General features: G+C 41.8%; 1 protein-coding gene across 2 annotated transcripts in view; it reads right to left on the reverse strand.

The window, feature by feature from the left end:
- Positions 1 to 19,679, reverse strand: part of FAM120B (family with sequence similarity 120B) — a 143,016-nt gene that overhangs the window by 100,122 nt on the left and 23,215 nt on the right. For both annotated transcript variants that reach the window (XM_040429397.1, XM_040429398.1), the window contains exons 3-4: positions 17,813 to 17,993; positions 13,673 to 13,765 (exon numbers count right to left, since the gene is read on the reverse strand). In XM_040429397.1, the coding sequence (XP_040285331.1) occupies positions 13,673 to 13,765; positions 17,813 to 17,993 (274 nt within the window). The remainder of the gene's footprint in view (positions 1 to 13,672; positions 13,766 to 17,812; positions 17,994 to 19,679) is intronic.

A 19,679-nucleotide genomic window follows, 5' to 3' on the forward strand; every position in this document is an offset into this window, starting at 1 on the left:
TTGCCCGTGCATTGAGGACAGCAATTCCGGTCCCCAATGCATAGAACGGCTGCACAACGGCCGTGTGCATGAGGCCTTACCCTGATTCTGCAGTTTACAGAAACACCCCATGTGCGCAGAAGGAAAAGAGCGCCATATTGATTTTTGGAGGGCAGATTTCACTAGGATAATTTTAAGTTGCCATGTGACATTTAAAGACCCCCTGATGCACCCCTAGAGTACAAACTCCCAAAAAGTGACCCCATTTTGGAAATTACAGAATAAGGTGGCAGTTTTATTGATACTATTTTGGCGTACATATGATTTTTGATTGCTTTATATTACACTTTTTGTGAGTCACGTTAACCAAAAAATGGCTGTTCTTGCACAGTTTATATTTTTAGTTTTTTACGGCTTTCACCTCACAGGTTAGATCATGTGCTTTTTTACAGAGCAGGTTGTTTTTACAGACGTGACAATATCAAATATGTCTACTTTTATTTAATTTTAGTTTCAGTTTTACATACCGAATTTTTTGCCACATAAGACGCATAAGAGAAAAAGTGGGGGAAAAGTTCACCTGCGTCTTATGGGGCGAATGCTGGCAATTTACATCGCAGACTGCGATGTATTAGTGAGGAGGGGCTGTAGTAAGCGGGGAGAGCGGCGGGCAGTGCAGTGCAGGCACTGTACTCTGGCCCCGCCGCTCAGTATGTACTGTTTTATACGTAGTGTTAATCATCATATCTAAACTGAGTAATGATGCGCTCCCCCTGCGTACCGTACTTATCGGTACACATGTCACGCTCCTGTAGTAAGCACTGGCAGCTAGCAGGCAGGCCGGGTGGCCGTAACTCACTAAGGTCACGTGCCTGCTCCTCCTACTTTCTGAATGAAGCAGGTCAGTACGGTACACATGGGGAGCAGGGGGAGCGCATCATTAGGCTACTTTCACACTAGCGTTCGGGGCTCCGCTTGTGAGTTCCGTTTGAAGGCTCTCACAAGCGGCCCCGAACGGATCCGTCCAGCCCTAATGCATTCTGAGTGGAGGCGGATCCGCTCAGAATGCATCAGTCTGGCTCCGTTTGTCCTCCGCTCCGCTCAGCAGGCGGACACCTGAACGCAGCTTGCAGTGTTCGGGTGTCCGCCTGGCCGTGCGGAGGCTGGTAATGCAAACGGATCCGTTCTGAACGGATCTAAGCGTTTGCATTATAGGTGCGGATCTGTCTGGGCACATACCAGACGGATCCGACCTAAACGCAGGTGTGAAAGTAGCCTTACTCAGTTTAGATATGATGATTAACACTATGTATAAAACAGTACATACTGAGCGGCGGGGCCAAAGTTGAGTGCCTGCACTGCCTGCCGCTCTCCCTGCCTTATCCAGCCCCTCCCTAGGAATCTGTGGATGGGATAATGATGGAAGGGGGGGGAAGGGGGTCTGTGGATGGTATTATGATGGGACGGATCTGTGGATTGGATGGATCTGTGGATTAAACATATAGCAGTGTCATCCACAGATCCACCACCCCATAACAGTGCCATCCACAGATCCCCCCCATCATAATGCCATCCACAGATTCCCCCCACCATCATAATGCCATCCACAGATCTCCCCCACCATCATAATGCCATCCACAGATCCCCCCCACCATCATAATGCCACCCACAGCTCCCCCCCATAACAGTGCCATCCACAAATCCCCCACCCCATAACAGTGCATCATCCACAGATCCCCCATAATAGTGTCATGCACTGACCGCCATTAGTTCAAACCCACCAAAAGCACACCTTTTGGTTAAAAATATATTTTTTCTTATTTTTCTCCCCAAAAACCTAGGTGCGTCTTATGGGCCGGTGCGTCTTATAGGGCGAAAAATACGGTAATAAAGCATTTTTGAAAAAGAATTATGTTTTTGTGGCTTGTGTCTCCATTTTCTGAAAACAAATTTTATTTTTCTGCCAATCATCCTGTGTAGGGGCTCTTTTTTTGTGGAAAGAGTTGACGTTTTAATTGGTACCATTTTTTGGGTACATATGATTTTTATTATTATACATTTTCGCGCAAGGTGACCAAAAGCTGGTTGTTTTGGCACAGTTTTTATGAAATTTTTTACAGCATTCACCTTAGAGGGTAGATCATGTGATATTTCTATTGAGCATGTTGTTACGGACACAGCAATACCTAATTTGTCTACTTATTTATATTTATTTTGGTTTTAAACAATAAAAAAGCATTTTCTTTTTATTTTGGCGATTATCTTATGTAGGGGCTCATTTTTTGCGGCATAAGGTGACAAATTGATTAAAACTATTTTGGGGTTTTTACAAATTTTTGATCGCTTGGTATCATACTTTTTAAGATGTAAGGTGACATAAAATAGATTTTTTTGCCACAGTTTTTAATTCATTTTCTTTACAGCATTCACCAGACAGGTTGGAACATGTGATATTTTTATAGAGCAGATTGTTACAGATGCAGCGATATCTAATATATGTTTTGTTTTTTCTATTTTTTACACTTTTATATGTCTCTTTTTATGGGAAAGATGCATTTTTTTTGTTTTGCTTTTTACTTGAAACTTTAATTTTTTTCCTGTTAAAAACATTTATTATTTTTTTTTTTTTTTTTTGTCCCACTATGGGAGCATTTCAGGGACTGATCCCTGTTTCAATGCAGTGCAATACATCTGTATTGTACTGCATTGACTATCAGTATATTACACAGTGTAATACACTGATAGTTTGCCTGAGACCCCGTCTGCGGGCTAGGCCTCATAGGTCTCTGTAGCTGCTGGGCCCCAAGGCCTTTGAAAGACTTGAGGCTGCCATGGCAACCAGCGCATGGACCCGATAAAGCAAGAGAGGGAGAGCGAACCTTCCATATGCCACGGTCAACGCTGACCACGGCATATGAGGGGTTAATCCACTGGCATCAGTGTTGTCAGTAACAGCCGGACCCCTGCAGCTGATCGCGGCACCGCGTGTGGGGCAGGGGAAGGACTGTAGGACGAGAATGCAAAGTAACAGCTGTTTAGGAAGAGTATTCCCGTCCTGGGTCCTTAACGTGTTCATAAATCATATCATACATTTCTAGAAAGAATAAGAGAGGGGTGGCACAACATACAGTTAAAAAAAAAAGATGCTTCAGAATTGTTATTTCATAGAGAATACAATTATTTACTAAAACAGACTTGCCAGGAGTGGTGACAGGTCCTCTTTAAGGTTTCCTTCACAAGCCAAAGCCCTGATATATCAAGACTGGTGTGTGCTATGTCGGTCTTGATAGGGTCTGCACCACTGAAGGAGACATTTAACTTCAGATTGCAAACAGTCATATATTAAAATTCTCCTCTGGCAGTCCTGACGCCAGCGGGTGGATTTCAGTCATCATTTACATTATTAGTCTCTGGTGTAAATGATGATAAAAGTGATGGGACCTATGGTGTCGCCCACACACACCTTTTTTTTCGGAAACTAGCGAATTAGTCTCAATGGTGTTTAAAAAGTCACAAAACCAGGCTCATCAACTTTTCCAAAACAGTGTAGTTTTTTAATCCCAAAACAGTGTACGGGATGATAAATTTCTCCCAAAATGTTTCTGCCATTTTTTTTATACCACAAAAAAAAAAAAAGACATTAAAGCCTCTTGCATTTTTTTTTTTGGGACACTCGTGTTCTTGTATTAACTTTTTTTTTGGTGCCTTTTTTTCTTTTCAAAACAAATGTGCGGATGGTGTTTTTTTTCCCTACAGACAAGGAGATAGAAACGCCTTAAAAATGCCATTACAGCAAAATGCTGCAATCTTTAGAAGAAGCCAGAGAAACAAAAAAACTAATGGAAATAATTGCCATTAGCAAAAAAAATGCCTTTATGTCTTGCAATTCACATTTCCCATAGACTTTCAGCTATCATGTGGAACTGGGATTTTTCAGCATAAAAAAAAGCACCAAAAGCTGCATATGCAAGAAACGCTACAAAAACACAAAACTTCTGAAAAACATCACTAGAAATCTAAGTGTGAATCCACTCTTAAAATGTTTTCTAGGATTTTAACGTTTATGAACCACAATCTCTCTCTCTTTTCTGGTATCTCCCCCATTTCTTTCAAACATTTTGTCGTAACCCCATTATTAAAAAAACCTTCTCTTGACCCGCCCTGCACTGGGTCTAATCTCACTTCATCTGCTATATCTACGCTCTCTCCTTGATCTATTCCAAAGAAACTGCCCTCACCAACGTGACAAATGACCTCCTGAAATCTAAACGCAACGGTGTGACTACTCTACTAATTCTCCTCGATCTCTCTACAGAGTTTGACACCACCACCATCTCCTCCTTACCATGCTCCAATCTATCGGTCTAAGGGCACCTCAAAAATATCTCTATAATCCGCCATTTCTTACTGCGGAAACAACAAAAACTTTTATTGTTTACCTTTTCCTTTCCAGTCTTGATTACTGTAACTCGTTACTAATTGGTCTCCCCCTCACCACACTCTCTCCTTTCCAATCTATCCTTTAAGCCAAATTCATCTATCTGTCTAACCACTACTCCAATGCCTCTGCCCTGTTCCAGTCAATACAATGGTTGCCCGTACAGTATAGGATTCAATTTAAACTGCTCATTCTCACCCACAAAGCTCTCCACAGTTCTGCAACCCACTACATCTCCTCCCTCATTCCTGTCTACCATCCTACCGATGTTCTCCATTCAGCCAGTGACTTATGACTAACATCCACCATAGTCTCTCTACCATCTTCAAGACTTCTCTGGAGCTGCACTAGTTCTCTGGAATGCCCTACAACAGTTTTAGGTGCTCCCTAAAAACACATCTTTTTATGTTAGCCTATCACATACCCTAATTATCTCTCCTCCATTCACCACCATCCCTTTTCAGCATTATTCTTCTGAACCTGATCCATTGTCAAACATCTACACCCCATGCACTCAGAAGCACTACAGGTATCAGCTGGTGATTGGCTAATGAAGACTTATATCTGCTCTCCTATTGTGTTAAGATGGCCGTACCATTGTACAAATCAAGCACTTGTTACCTTCTATGTTACCCCTATTTCCTCATAGATTGTAAGCTCTTGCTAGGGTGCACACTCCTCTTGTTGTTGACTCATTTGTTATGTTATGTTATGTTATGTATGACTCTGTTTGTACATGAACTCCCTGATTGTAAAGTGCTGGGGAATATATCTGTGCTATATAAAGATTATTATTATTATAATCAACAGAAATTCACCTCAACAAGAGTTTTTCACCTGCAATGGGCTGTCCCTACTGCTGAAAAATCCTGCTTTTACACCTGATTAACAGGGCCAGACAGTTTGCCCGCCCTGATAGTCTAGAGCAGGCATGCTCAACCTGCGGCCCTCCAGCTGTTGCAAAACTACAACTCCCAGCATGCCCAAACAGCCTACAGCTATCAGCCTACAGCAGGGCATTGTGGGAGTTGTAGTTTTACAACAGCTGGAGGGCCGCAGGTTGAGCATGCCTGGTCTAGAGCGTAGTGGCTCAAGAGCAGAGGTCCTGCTTCCACATCTGAAGCAGTGAATGAACACGCACTATTAGCTCCTGAGCACGCACCACTAGCTCCTGAGCCTGCTCCATACTCCCTTTTACCATTATGCTGTAAATTTACGGTTTATGTCACTAGGGAGTTAATGAACTACAAAACCTACAGGTTCTCTGATATTTTTAAAAACTTAGCCCAGAGCAGTGAGTTGTATAAGTGAAAAACACCTTACTCACCTATTATATGTTCTACGGCACACCCATCCCAGTTGCTCTGGTCCTGCAGTGAATACACCTCCATTGGTCAAGTAACTTGTGTATGCACAAAACGTGGCCGCAGAGGCCAGGGATTGGCAGCAGTGGTCACATGAACGATGGGTGTAACATCATTGCTGCAGCACTATCTAAGAACAGTGAATGTTCCCAGAGCAATGAGATATATAAAAGATGAATAAGGTTCATTTCAGACGAGCGTGTCCACTGTGGAAAACACACTCCATGTGGGAGAGCGATTTCCTGTTATGGACACTGCTCCTTTCACAGGACCAAACAACATTCTAATGATTTTTTTAATGCGGTTTGTCTCTGCATAACCTTACATCTACTGAATTATACTGACAGCATTATGTCAGTACAATTCAGTAGATGCAAGATCGGGCAGCATTATAAAACATTATATTGCTGTGCAGTGCAGGGAAGGAATTTACATATTTAATGATTTCTTGCTGTCCTGTGCAATATGTCATTAAATTTGTAAATACTTTGATGACTGTGTCTCCAAGTACAAGTCTTGTGCATCTATTCCACTGAATTCTTTGATTGTTTCTTTTAGCCAAACGGCTCAGTCTTTTTTTTGCTATTTTAGCTAACAGCATGGACCTTATACCTGTAATATATTTTCCTGATGAAAGGACATAAATTCCCAGAAAACCTTGTTTAACCCCTTAAGGACTCAGCCCTATTTCACCTTAACCCCTTAAGGACACAGCCTTTTTACACCTTAGGACCAGGCCATTTTTTGAAAATCTGACCAGAGTCCCTTTAAGTGCTGATAACTTTAAAACGCTTTGACTTATCCAGGCCGTTCTGAGATTGTTTTTTCGTCACATATTGTACTTCATGACACTGGTAAAATGGAGTCAAAAAAATAATTTTTTTTGCACCAAAAAATACCTAATTTAACAAAAATTTGGAAAAATTTGCAAATTTCAAAGTTTCAGTTTCTCTACTTCTGTAATACATAGTAATACCCCCAAAAATTGTGATGACTTTACATTCCCCATATGTCTACTTCATGTTTGAATTGTTTTGGGAATGATATTTTATTTTTTGGGGATGTTATAAGGCTTAGAAGTTTAGAAGCAAATCTTGAAATTTTTCAGAAATTTACAAAAACTCAATTTTTAGGGACCAGTTCAGGTCTCAAGTCACTTTGCGAGGCTTACATTATAGAAACCACCCAAAAATGACTCCATCTAAGAAACTACACCCCTCAAGGTATTCAAAACTGATTTTGCATACGTTGTTAACCCTTTAGGTGTTGCACAAGAGTTATTGGCAAATGGGGAGGAAATTTGAGAATTTCATTTTTTTGTCTAATTTTTCATTTTAACCCATTTTTTCCACTAACAAACCAAGGGTTAACAGCCAAACAAGACTGTATCTTTATTGCCCTGACTCTGCCGTTTACAGAAACACCCAATATGTGGCCGTAAACTACTGTACGGCCACACAGCGGGGCGTAGAGGAAAAGGTGCGCCGTATGGTTTTTGGAAGGCTGATTTTTATGGACCGGTTTATTTACACCATGTCCCATTTGAAGCCCCCTGATGCACCCCTAGAGGAGAAACTCCCTAAAAGTGACCCCATCTAAGAAACTACACCCCTCAAGGTATTCAAAACTGATTTTGCATACGTTGTTAACCCTTTAGGTGTTGCACAAGAGTTATTGGCAAATGGCGATGAAATTTGAGAATTTCATTTTTTTGCCTAATTTTCCATTTTAACCCATTTTTTCCACTAACAAAGCAAGGGTTAACAGCCAAACAAGACTGTATCTTTATTGCCCTGACTCTGCTGTTTACAGAAACACCCAATATGTGGCCGTAAACTACTGTACGGGCACACAGCGGGGCGTAGAGTGAAAGGTGCGCCGTTTGGTTTTTGGAGGGCTGATTTTGCTGGACTGTTTTTTTGGCACCATGTCCCATTTGAAGCCCCCCTGATGCACCCCTAGATTATAAACTCCATAAAAGTGACCCCATCTAAGAAACTACACCCCTCAAGGTATTCAAAACTGATTTTACAAACTTTGTTAACCCTTTAGGTGTTGCACAAGATTTAATGGAAAATAGAGATACAATTTCAAAATTTCACTTTTTTGGCAGATTTTCCATTTTAATATTTTTTTTCCAGTTACAAAGCAAGGGTTAACAGCCAAACAAAACTCATTATTTATGGCCCTAATTCTGTAGTTTACAGAAACACCCCATATGTGGTCGTAAACCGCTGTACGGGCACACGGCAGGGCGCAGAAGGAAAGGAATGCCATATGGTTTTTGGAAGGCAGGTTTTGCTGGACTGTTTTTTTTTTACACCATGTCCCATTTGAAGCCCCCCTGATGCACCCCTAGAGTAGAAACTCCAAAAAAGTGACCCCATTTTAGAAACTACGGGATAGGGTGGCAGTTTTGTTGGTACTAGTTTAGGGTACATATGATTTTTGGTTGCTCTATATTACACTTTTTGTGCGGCAAGGTAACAAGAAATAGCTTTTTTGGCACCGTTTTTTTTTTTTGTTATTTACAACATTCATCTGACAGGTTAGATCATGTGGTAATTTTATAGAGCAGGTTGTCACGGACGCGGCGATACCTAATATGTATACAATTTTTTTTATTTATGTAAGTTTTACACAATGATTTCATTTTTAAAACCAAAAAAATGTTTTAGTGTCTCCATAGTCTAAGAGCCATAGTTTTTTCAGTTTTTGGGCGATTATCTTAAGTAGGGTCTCATTTTTTGCGGGATAAGATGACGGTTTGATTGGCATCTATTTTGGGGTGCATATGACTTTTTGATTGCTTGCTATTACACTTTTTGTGACGTAAGATGACAAAAAATTGCTTTTTTTACACCGAGGGGTTAGATCATGTGATATTTTTATAGAGCCGGGCGATACGGACGCGGCGATACCTAATATGTATACTTTTTTTTTATTTATGTAAGTTTTACACAATGATTTCATTTTTGAAACAAAAAAAATGATGTTTTAGTGTCTCCATAGTCTAAGAGCCATAGTTTTTTCAGTTTTTGGGCGATTATCTTGGGTAGGGTATGATTTTTGCGGGATGAGATGACGGTTTGATTGTTACAATTTTGGCGTACATGCGACTTTTTTGATCACTTTTATTACCTTTTTTGGGAAGTAAGGTGGGCAAAATTTTAATTTCATCATAGTTTTTTATTTTTTATTTTTATGGTGTTCACCGTTCGGGTAAAGTAACATGACCGTTTTATAGATCAGGTCGTTACGGACGCGGCGATACCAAACATGTGTAGGGAATTTTATTTTTTTCATTTTTTATCACTGATAAATGTGTTTTTTGATTTTTACTTTTTTTTCACTTTTATTCACTTTTTTTTTGACCCAGACCCACTTGGTTCTTGAAGATCCAGTGGGTCTGATGTCTGTATAATACAGTACAGAACAATATATATTGTACTGCACTGTATTTTACTTACACTGAACAGATCTATGCCTTTCAGCACAGATCTGTTCAGCACCATGGACAGCAGGACACCTGAGAGGCGTCCTGTTGCCATGGGAACCTTCCCAGTCTGCTCAGAACTTCGCAGACGGGGAAGGGTAAGGAGGGGATCTCTCGGGGGGCTGTCTGGGGGCTCTCTCCCTCTCCATCGGGGGGCTGCAAAGGCACAGCAGCCCCCCGATGGGAGAGGGAGGGAGCTCCCTGCGCTGTTAACTTTTTCCATATAGCGGTCCGTACGGAGCGCTGTATGGAAAGGGTTAAACGGCTGACATCGCATCGCAGATGTCAGCCGTTTATACCAGGGTGCCAGCAATGTGCTGGCACCCTGGTATACCCACTGAACACCAATGAATTTTCAAGGGGAGGCGGGCGGGGGATCGCGATCCCGCCTGCCACACCGCCCGCCTCCCGCACCGCCCACACCGCCCGCAACCCTCCCCCTGCACCTCCCGCCACCATAAAAATCATTCGGGGGTGCAGGGGGGGGTGAATAAAACTTTTTTTAGGCATAAAAAGTTTCTGATCCCCGCGGTCAGGGACCGCGGGGACCAGAAACTGCAGAAATCGCAGCAAACCGCAGGTCTGAATTGACCTGCGGTTTGCCGCGATCGCCGACATGGGGGGGTCACGGGACCCCCCCGCGCATTTAGCCTAGGTGCCTGCTCAATGATTTGAGCAGGCACCGGGTTCCGATCACTGCCGGCCGTGGACCCATTCCGCATCCGTGGCTCCGGATGTGGACCCTGTCCGCATCCGTGGCTCCGTTCCGCGGCCCCGCTAAAAAAATATAACATGTCCTATTCTTGTCCGCGCTTTGCGGACAGGAATAGGCATTTATATTGCCGGCGCCCGTTCCGTTCATTGCAGAAGTCAACATGGGCGCCTTCCGTTTTTTGCGCATCCGCGGTTTGCGGACCGCAAAAAAACGGCACGGTCGTGTGCATGAGGCATTATATTGAGCATACGGGTAATGAGATATTTTTTTTCCGTTCAGCCTCTGGGCTGAAAGAAAAAATGAACGGCACCGATTTCTTCATTCAATGATCAATGTGGATGAAAAAATCTCTGCCAAAAAAAGTGCAAAAAAAAAAAAAAAGCTGCGATCGCTAATAAAGATCCAAAAAGCTCAAAAGTGATCTTTATAGCGCCGCAGCGATTTTACGGTGTTTTTGCAGTGATCAGAAAAAAAAAAAATTCTTTCACTGCGGTGGGGCGGACTGAACGCAAGTGTGCGCACAAGATCAGGCCTGATCGGGCGAACACTGCGTTTTTTGTAAAGCCTAAGGTGACCCTAATGTACTGATATAGATCTGATTGCGATCAGTCTTAATCACTTACAGATACTATATAGTACTAGTGCTGATTAGCGACAGCGATGACGATAATCAGTGACTAATCAGTGACTGCGGTGCGGTGGGCGCTAACTACCTAACAAGTGGCTAACTAACTGGCGGTGATAAGGGACCCTTAGGCCCCATTCACACGACCCATTCATTTCTATGAAGACAGAGTTTGTCCCGCTCAGATCCGGAATTGCGGATCTGCACTTCCGGGTCCGCACTTTCATTCCGCAAAAATATAGAACATGTCCTATTCTTGTCTGCAATTGCGGACAAGAAAAGGCATTTTCTATATAGTTCTGGCAATGTGCGGATCCGCAAAATGTGGAAAGCACATTGCCGGTGTCCGTGTTTTGCGGATCCGTGTATCCACAAAACACATACGGACGTCTGAATGGAGCCTTACATGGGGGTGATCAATGACAGGGGGGTGATCAGGGAGTCTATATGGGGTGATCAGGGGTTAATAAGTGACAGGGGGGGGGGGGTGTAGTGTAGTGTGGTGCTACTTACAGAGCTGCCTGTGTCCTCTGGTGGTCGATCCAAGCAAAAGGGACCACCAGAGGACCAGGTAGCAGGTATATCAGACACTGTTAACAAAACAGCGTCTGATATACCTTTCTGGGGTTAAAAAGAAAATCGCATCTACAGCCTGCCAGCAAATGATCGCAGCTGGCAGGCTGTAGATCAACTTGTTTACCTTGCGATCCTGTGAACGCGCGCTCCTGTGTGCGCGCGTTCACAGGAAATCTCGCGTCTCGTGAGATGACGCGCCGATGAGTCAAGGAGGAATAACCCGGCCGTCCGCAGGACGCATCCCTGCTTTAGGCGGTCGGGAGCTGGTTAAGTGCTGATAACTTTAAAACGCTTTGACTTATGCAGGCCATTCTGAGATTGTTTTTTCGTCACATATTGTACTTCATGACACTGGTAAAATGAAGTCAAAAAAATTCATTTTATTTATAAACAAATACCAAATTTACCAAAAATTTGTAAAAAATTGCAAATTTCCAAGTTTCAATTTCTCTACTTCTATAATACATAGAAATACCTCCAAAAATTGTTATTACTTTACATTCCCCATATGTCTACTTCATGTTTGGATCATTTTGGGAATTATATTTTATTTTTTGGGGATGTTACAAGGCTTAGAAGTTTAGAAGCAAATCTTGAAATTTTTCAGAAATTTTCAAAAACCCAATTTTTAGGGACCAGTTCAGGTCTGAAGTCACTTTGCGAGGCTCACATAATAGAAACCACCCAAAAATGACCCCATTCTATAAACTTCACCCCTCAAGGTATTCAAAACTGATTTTTACAAACTTTGTTAACCCTTTAGGTGTTCCACAAGAATTAATGGAAAATAGAGATACAATTAAAAAATTTCACTTTTTTGGCAGATTTTCCATTTTAATAATTTTTTTTCCAGTTACAAAGCAAGGGTTAACAGCCAAACCAAACTCAATATTTATGGCCCCGATTCTGTAGTTTACAGAAACACCCCATATGTGGTCGTAAACCGCTGTACGGGCACACGGCAGGGCGCAGAAGGAAAGGAATGCCATACGGTTTTTGGAAGGCAGAATTTGCTGGACTGTTTTTTTTTTTACACCATGTCCCATTTGAAGCCCCCCTGATGCACCCCTAGAGTAGAAACTCCAAAAAAGTGGCCCCATTTTAGAAACTACGGGATAGGGTGTCAGTATTGTTGGTACTAGTTTAGGGTACATATGATTTTTGGTTGCTCTATATTACACTTTTTGTGAGGCAAGATAACAAGAAATAGCTGTTTTGGCACCGTTTTTATTTTTTGTTATTTACATTCATCTGACAGGTTAGATCATGTGATATTTTTATAGACCAGGTTGTCACGGATGCGGCGATACCTAATATGTATACTTTTTATACTTTTTTTTTTGTAAGTTTTACACAATGATTTCATTTTTGAAGCAAAAAAAATCATGTTTTAGTGTTTCCATAGTCTGAGAGCCTATTTTGGGGTGCGTGTAACTTTTTGATCGCTTGCTATTACACTTTTTGTGATGTAAGGTGACAAAAAATGGTTTATTTAGCACAGTTTTAATAAAAAAAAATTACGGTGTTCATCTGAGGGGTTAGGTCATGTGATATTTTTATAGAGCCGGTCGATACAGACGCGGTGCAAGTTTTACACAATAACAGCTTTTTTCAAACAAAAAAATGATGTTTCAGTGTCTCCATATTCTGAGCCATAGTTTTTTTTTATTTTTTGGGCGATTGTCTCAGGTAGGGGCTCATTTTTTGCAGGATGAGGTGACGGTTAGATTGGTACTATTTTGGTGGGCAAACGCCTTTTTGATCGCTTGCTGTTGTACTTTTTGTGATGTAAGGTGACAAAAAAATTGTTTATTTAGCACAGTTTTTATTTTTATTTTTTACGGTGTTCATCTGAGGGGTTAGGTCATGTGAAATATTTATAGAGCCGGTCGATACGGACGCGGCGATACCTAATATGTATACTATTTTTTACCAATTTTTTTTAACTTTATTTGGGGAAAATGAAGTTTTTGTTTATTTTTACTTGAAACTTTAAAAAAATAAAGTTTTCCCCCCAAAAAATTTAAACTTTTTTTTAATTTTATTTTTTGTCCCACTTTGGGACTTGAACTTTGGGGGGTATAATTCCTTTACAATGCATTCCAATACTTCTGTATTGGAATGCATTGGCTGTATGAGTAATACTGTGTGTATTACTCATACAGCTTCCGGGGCCTGTGAGATACAGGGGGCTGGATCTCACAGGCTCTTCACCGGAAGGCAACGCGATGGCTTCCTTAGACATCGCGCGGCCTTCTATGCCATCGGGTCCCCCCCACAGCCGCATGGGGACCCGATGGCACAGCCGCCGCAACCGCAGGTAAAGCCGCAAACCGCAGGTCTGAATTGACCTGCGGTTTGCGGCGATCGCCGATACGGGGGGGTCACATGACCCCCCCCAGGCGTTGTGACAGGATGCCCGCTGAATGATTTCACCGTGCCGGTATGTCATGGGTCCTTAAGGACTCTGGAAACTCACCTGGTATAGAGAGTGGAACTGTTGGAACAAGCTCTGGTTTCTCCAGCATATTGCCACTGTGTGCATACCACTCATGGACCAAAGGACATGCATCTAGGGAACATAAACAATGCAGAAAAACAACAACTGATGAAACAAAGCAAAATGAAACCATAGTTAGTAACTTTATTTAAAGAGAGGTGATAGCTTACCATTCCAAGCCCATGACTCAAGGTGTCTCACATTCAACAAGATGTAGGCAATCCAAGAATAAGGTTTCAGTACTACTGGTCTTATTAAATCTTGGGAGTGCTTCCCTGATCCTACATGGACTGAGAACTTTGATCATGGACTGTTTTACCAGTAAAGGATTTTAATGGACTTAAAGAAGCATACTCACAAAAAATGTTATCTCTGACCTGTTAGAAAGGTAAATGATGCAAACTACAGAGAAGGTAATCTTCTTACCAGTGACTGTATTTGTGAGTTATAATCTCCTTTCTGATACTCAGCTGTGTCATTTGACCAGCACTTTGCCTCTCCAACTAACACAGGACAGGTCAAGTTGGTTACTTCTCTATTCATTCCTATAAGACTGACATTGAGGCTCCTATAGCAATACATAGAGAAACAGACTTCCTGTCCACACATAAGATGCTGTGAAGTTAGACTGTGGGTCACATGACACAGCTGAGCTTCAGTAGGGAGGTTATAACTCACAAATACAGTCACTAGTAAGGAAATTACCTTCACTACAGTTTACATCATGTACTTTTCTAATAGGTCAGAGAATAAAAGTTTTTGTGGGAGAGCTTCTTTAATAAAACCCATGGACTTTAACCTATTTAGGGCTTGTACACATCTGTATTGGAAGCCCAGTTCATAGCCTCTGTCAAAGATTCTGTCAAAAAGACTAAACAAATAAGTCCTGCATGCAGGACTTTTTTGTCTAGTAAAAGAACAGGGTCCCAAGTGGAAAATGAATGGATTCCATTGTAGTCAATAGAGTCTGTTCAGCTCCATTCGTCTTAGTTATGTGCTAAATCTGGCACATCCGTTATTTCCATTGTTCTGCTCCTCTACCAGATATAAATAGCGGTGATGTGAAGTCACCCTTAGCACTGGAACCCTATTCTTGGATTGTCCATATTATACTTACATGTTTATTAACCTTTGATAAACCTAGGTAACGTTTTTTTTCTGATATGATGAATCATCCGACTAATACATTGTAAGGAATGTGGAAATCCCACCACTCGTCGGAGAATCCCACAAAAGACTTGTGATGTACAAAGTTTTTCACTAACACAACTAATGCGAGTGGCACGGAAGATGCCCTAGAAGCCAAAGTATGGTTGTGATAAAAACAATACAATGTTTGATATGGAATTTCCACACAGAAAAGTATCAGGCTTTCTCAGAGAAAAGTGGCTTTGTTGGTCATAGCAACTACAGATGGCATTTTCCTTTTACAAAGCAGTTTAGAAATTAAAAGGTGACCTCGGATACTGCTATGGACAACAAGCACTAAGCTTTTATAGATGTGGCTCTCAATTATTATAGTGGACTTTCAAAAATGGTTCTAATAGTCCTGTCAAATCAGGACCATGTCGGACCATCAAACCTCAGTACTTCAGAGCAGCATATAGTCTACTTTATCTGTTTATTTGACCAATGCTCTAGGTTTCCGATCCACAAGGAGGGCTTAGCCCCATCAACACTGATTGTATATTTCAGCGGAGTCTTAACAACAATTGCTGGAAACAAGACTGAGCTTAACACATACATGAAAACACCTCTGTATATTCCTCCATTTCTTTCTAGAGGAAAAACATAAAAAGAACATGTTTAACCTACAGTGCAAGTCATTAACGCCCGTGTTAGAGCGATGAAAGATAAGACATTTTCCTGCTCAGAGAGCTTATTTAACAATACAACAATCCCCTTTACAGCACTGAATTGAGTCCCAGCTCTGTAGACATAATAAGAAAACACTGATGTAAGTGCAAAGAAATGCACTTCTCCCAATAACAGCTACGCCGGCACTTCCTTTCAGATTGTTGTGTTAGTCCCTTGTGCGGCCACCACTAACGATCATGTCTACGGTAAGACCAGGTGCAAATTACAGAATACGGCATTACTCTGCAGCGATACACAATCATCTATTACTTCAAAATATCTCAAATGGAATGAGACATTATGTGAATATGCCATTAAAGGACTGCATGTTTATGTCCCTTGCACTATATGTCATCAACAGTGCAATTCTTGGAGCGACCGTCCATTGTGTCACACTGGAGAGTGTAGGTCTTTGCTTGATAAAGGCCATGGGGGTCATTTACAACCTGATATATGGCAGTTTTCTGGCTTATATCTGTCACAGATTGCGGCACAAAAGGTATTTTTCCCCAGGTCTAAAGAAGGAGGAGTGGTATAGGCGAGGAAGGAGGCGTGGCATAGGTGGCCCGTCTCATTTATAATTTTCTAAGCCTGTTTTAGGCATAGAAAATGTTCTAAATCTACGCCAGCAAGGAAGCTGGCATACATTTAGACTGGGGCTGGATGCGCCGAAGTTATGTATGTGGATGCGCCGTCTTAATAAATGACCCCATTGTCTTTTTAGTGATGAGCTATATAAATGTTGGGGTTTTATTTCTGGGCTTCGTTCTCCAATTGAGATTAGGAAAGGCTCTGTTGTACTTTTAACAGAAACTGTACCCATGGGCTATGTTTGCTATTACAGCTCAGCACTATGGGGCACGGCCCAATAACAAGGCTGGCACTGTTTCTTAAAGGGGTCGGCCCACAAACAACAGTTATCACCTATTTTCAACCTGGTTCCAGCTCATGAGAATCAAGTCCCTTGTGTGAATAGAGCTGTAGTGCACATGATCACTGCTCCATTCTCTACACAATCTGATACTGCCAGCAATGATTGGTCAGTGTCAGACTATGTAGGCAAATCACTGCAAAAAATGCACCAAAGTGATACGCAACTGACAATACTAGCCAATTCCTCAAGCCAATGTTAAAAGCTGAGAACTTTGCCAATATCTTCCAGTCAGGTAGGACCCCATGCTTGCTGAGACACCGTGACGTGGTGCATGAGGGGCTCCGATATGTTCCTGACTGGAAGATATTGGCAAAATTCTCAGCTTTTAACATCGGCTTGAGGAATTGGCTAGTATTGTCAGTTGCGTATCATTTTGTGTATTATATATTTTTTCATCTGCACAATGTATCGTTTTGTGTAAGATGTCCTTGTGGTGAATGTGGTCCGCCCCATCATCCTCCATTGTACACATTTTTTGCTGGGGATTGCCGTTATCTGCGAACCGCATGCGGAGGAATGGCTCCCACGGTTATAGACACGCTACAGTGTCTGGGTTTAGAGCATTTCCACCCGTTTTTTCAGTGAGTTTCAGACTATGTAGGGACTGAGTGGAAGGTATTTACTAAAACTGACATTTCTGGAGAGGCAACAGCTCCTCTTTAAGAGTTGTCCCACAAAACAAATTTTACAGTTTTTAAACCAGCACCTGGATCTGATTACTTTTGTAACTGTATGTAATTAAAAATTTACCATAGTAGGGTTACTCAGTAAAATGTATCTTCATAGCGCCACCTGTTGTTTTTTTTTCTTACTTCTTTGACCTGCTCACTGAGATGGCCGCACATGCTCAGTTTCATCGTTTAACTGTCTCCTGAGCTGTGATAGGGAGAGCCTGGACACGCCCCCTTAGCTGCAGCAGAAAAGACACCCCCTTTGTGCTTTCAGCTTGATATAAATGTAGCAGAGCAATGAATGGAGATCCATGTGAGGTACAGGGCTGGTTCTAGCTTTGTTAGAAAGAGGTTGTTGTGTACTATATGATATCTGATTTTCATTTTTTACAATAATCATGGGATAACACCTTTAATGCAGAAATACTACATAAACATATAAAACAGAGCACTACCCGTCCCAAACACATCTAAAAAATTGAGTGTCTCCACCATTACCGGAGGAACATAGCATACTTAAATGTCTTTCTCACAATCCCAAAGCAAACAAAATATGAGCAGATAGAGAGCAGCAGGAACGTAAAGCCATGTTTCCATCTCAAAGAGAATGGACAATAAACACAAAAAAATTCATAGATCAGCGACTGACATGCTTACCATTACCAGTGCCAAGCAGAAGGGCATAAATATGCTGACGGGCAATTCTATAGACCAGGGCTTGAGAAGGGATGTGAGGGTCATGTTCATCTTCCAATGTATTACTACAGTCACTTTCTCCAAGACAAAGAACATTGCAGATCATGACGTTGTCTCCTTTGTAGTGCTCCTTTAATGCAATCTGTGAAGTACAAAGAAGACACAAGAATCCACTTCAGACTAAAATTTGCATTCTACATGTGCACGCTATGGAAATCCTGGTATTAAGTCACAATGGCATGCAAAAGTATGGGCAACCCTGCTCAAAATTACTGTTACTGTGAACAGTTAAAGGGGTTATCCAAAGTCTAAAAGATCCTTCCCAATACCCAGGCTCCTCGTATATATTATACTTACCTGCTCCCCGGCACCCGCGTCACTCCGGATCCCTGCACGGCTGCCGCGGATCAAAACATCCGGCGACGGGGGGCGGGGAAGGGGTTCTGAGCAGCCAATAGCAGGCCGTGATGGGGACGAGCCTAGCAGCTAAGGATAGTCCTATGGATAGGGGATAACTTGAAATACCCGGAATACCCCTTAAACCTTAACAGGCAATTTAAGGTCTGAGACCTCGGTAGTTGTGAGCGCTCAAATATTCTTGGGTTCTCATAATTTTGCAAGTTCCTCCTTTCCTTTTTTTCACTCCCAAATTCTACAAAACCAAAATAATACACTGATATTGCTTAAAAAGTTGGAAAGTGTGTTTCATCTTTAATTTTATGCCTTTTGGAAATCAGTGAACATTTCATAACCCAATAATAAACAAGTAAGGCAAATTTAGTAATGGGAAAACGTGACATCAAGAGGAAGGCCCCCCACAGATGGAAGACTACCCTTTTCAGCTATCTAATGTGTATGGGAACTCCCATCTCTCCCCCAACAGATGATGTCAGGAGAAAGAAGGATCAGGTTGTTGAATCTCAATGTCCGCTGCCAGAAATGGAGAGAAGCTGCAGATTTTTCGACATGGACAGCCGCGGTGGAAAATCTGCAGCATTTCCACTACGTGTGGCTGTACCCTTATTGCCTGGCTTTTAAAATGACCAAACTGCTGAGTGATAATGTGGCCATCCCCTTATACATCTATTCTGAATTTCCTTCAAACTTCTTTTATTCTGTTTGTTTAGATGATATTTAATAAATGTTCTAAAATACCATCACACCATCCACCCTCAGAATGTATCCTGTATACTACCTAATGGAGAGGTCCTAATCCTTTTGCCAACCGGGAAGCCGTTATCATACACACATGGGTCTCAGACTCCTATACTGCTGTGTACTTATCCCACTTATATCTGCTGACAGCCATGGCGAGGGCAGAGAAAGCATTCCTTTCAAACTAGGTTCCACCGAATCCTTGCTAGGAAACACTGAGATGAGAAGTCTAAAGTTGACCACACACATCATGTGCATGGCAGAAGCCCTAGATTACCCCATTGCCTGGCACTAGTAATAGGTAAGTGCCAACTCAATGTCAGTAAAACCTTTTTATGGACATACGTGGTGGTAGCCTCCTGCTCTACAGGACAAGGTTTCCATGTAAAGAAGTATATATATATATATATATATATATATATATATATATATCTGTTGACACATATAGGTTGCTCAATCTACATGTGCACTTTGTGCTCCAGGACCTACACGGTGGTGTGTGTTCATGTATTAAGTGCAACCTGATTCACAAAAGGTTTTGTACGAGCTGAAATATTGATTCATTTCTTTTCGTGCTTTCATGTGGGATTCCATCTATCTTTAACTTCTGGCACCTGTTAATCTTCCAGGCTGTCATACATGTGGAGACATGAAAGGCATTTCCAGCTCAGGA

This window comes from Bufo bufo, chromosome 4 (genome assembly GCF_905171765.1).
Source record: "Bufo bufo chromosome 4, aBufBuf1.1, whole genome shotgun sequence".
Taxonomy (NCBI): domain Eukaryota; kingdom Metazoa; phylum Chordata; class Amphibia; order Anura; family Bufonidae; genus Bufo; species Bufo bufo.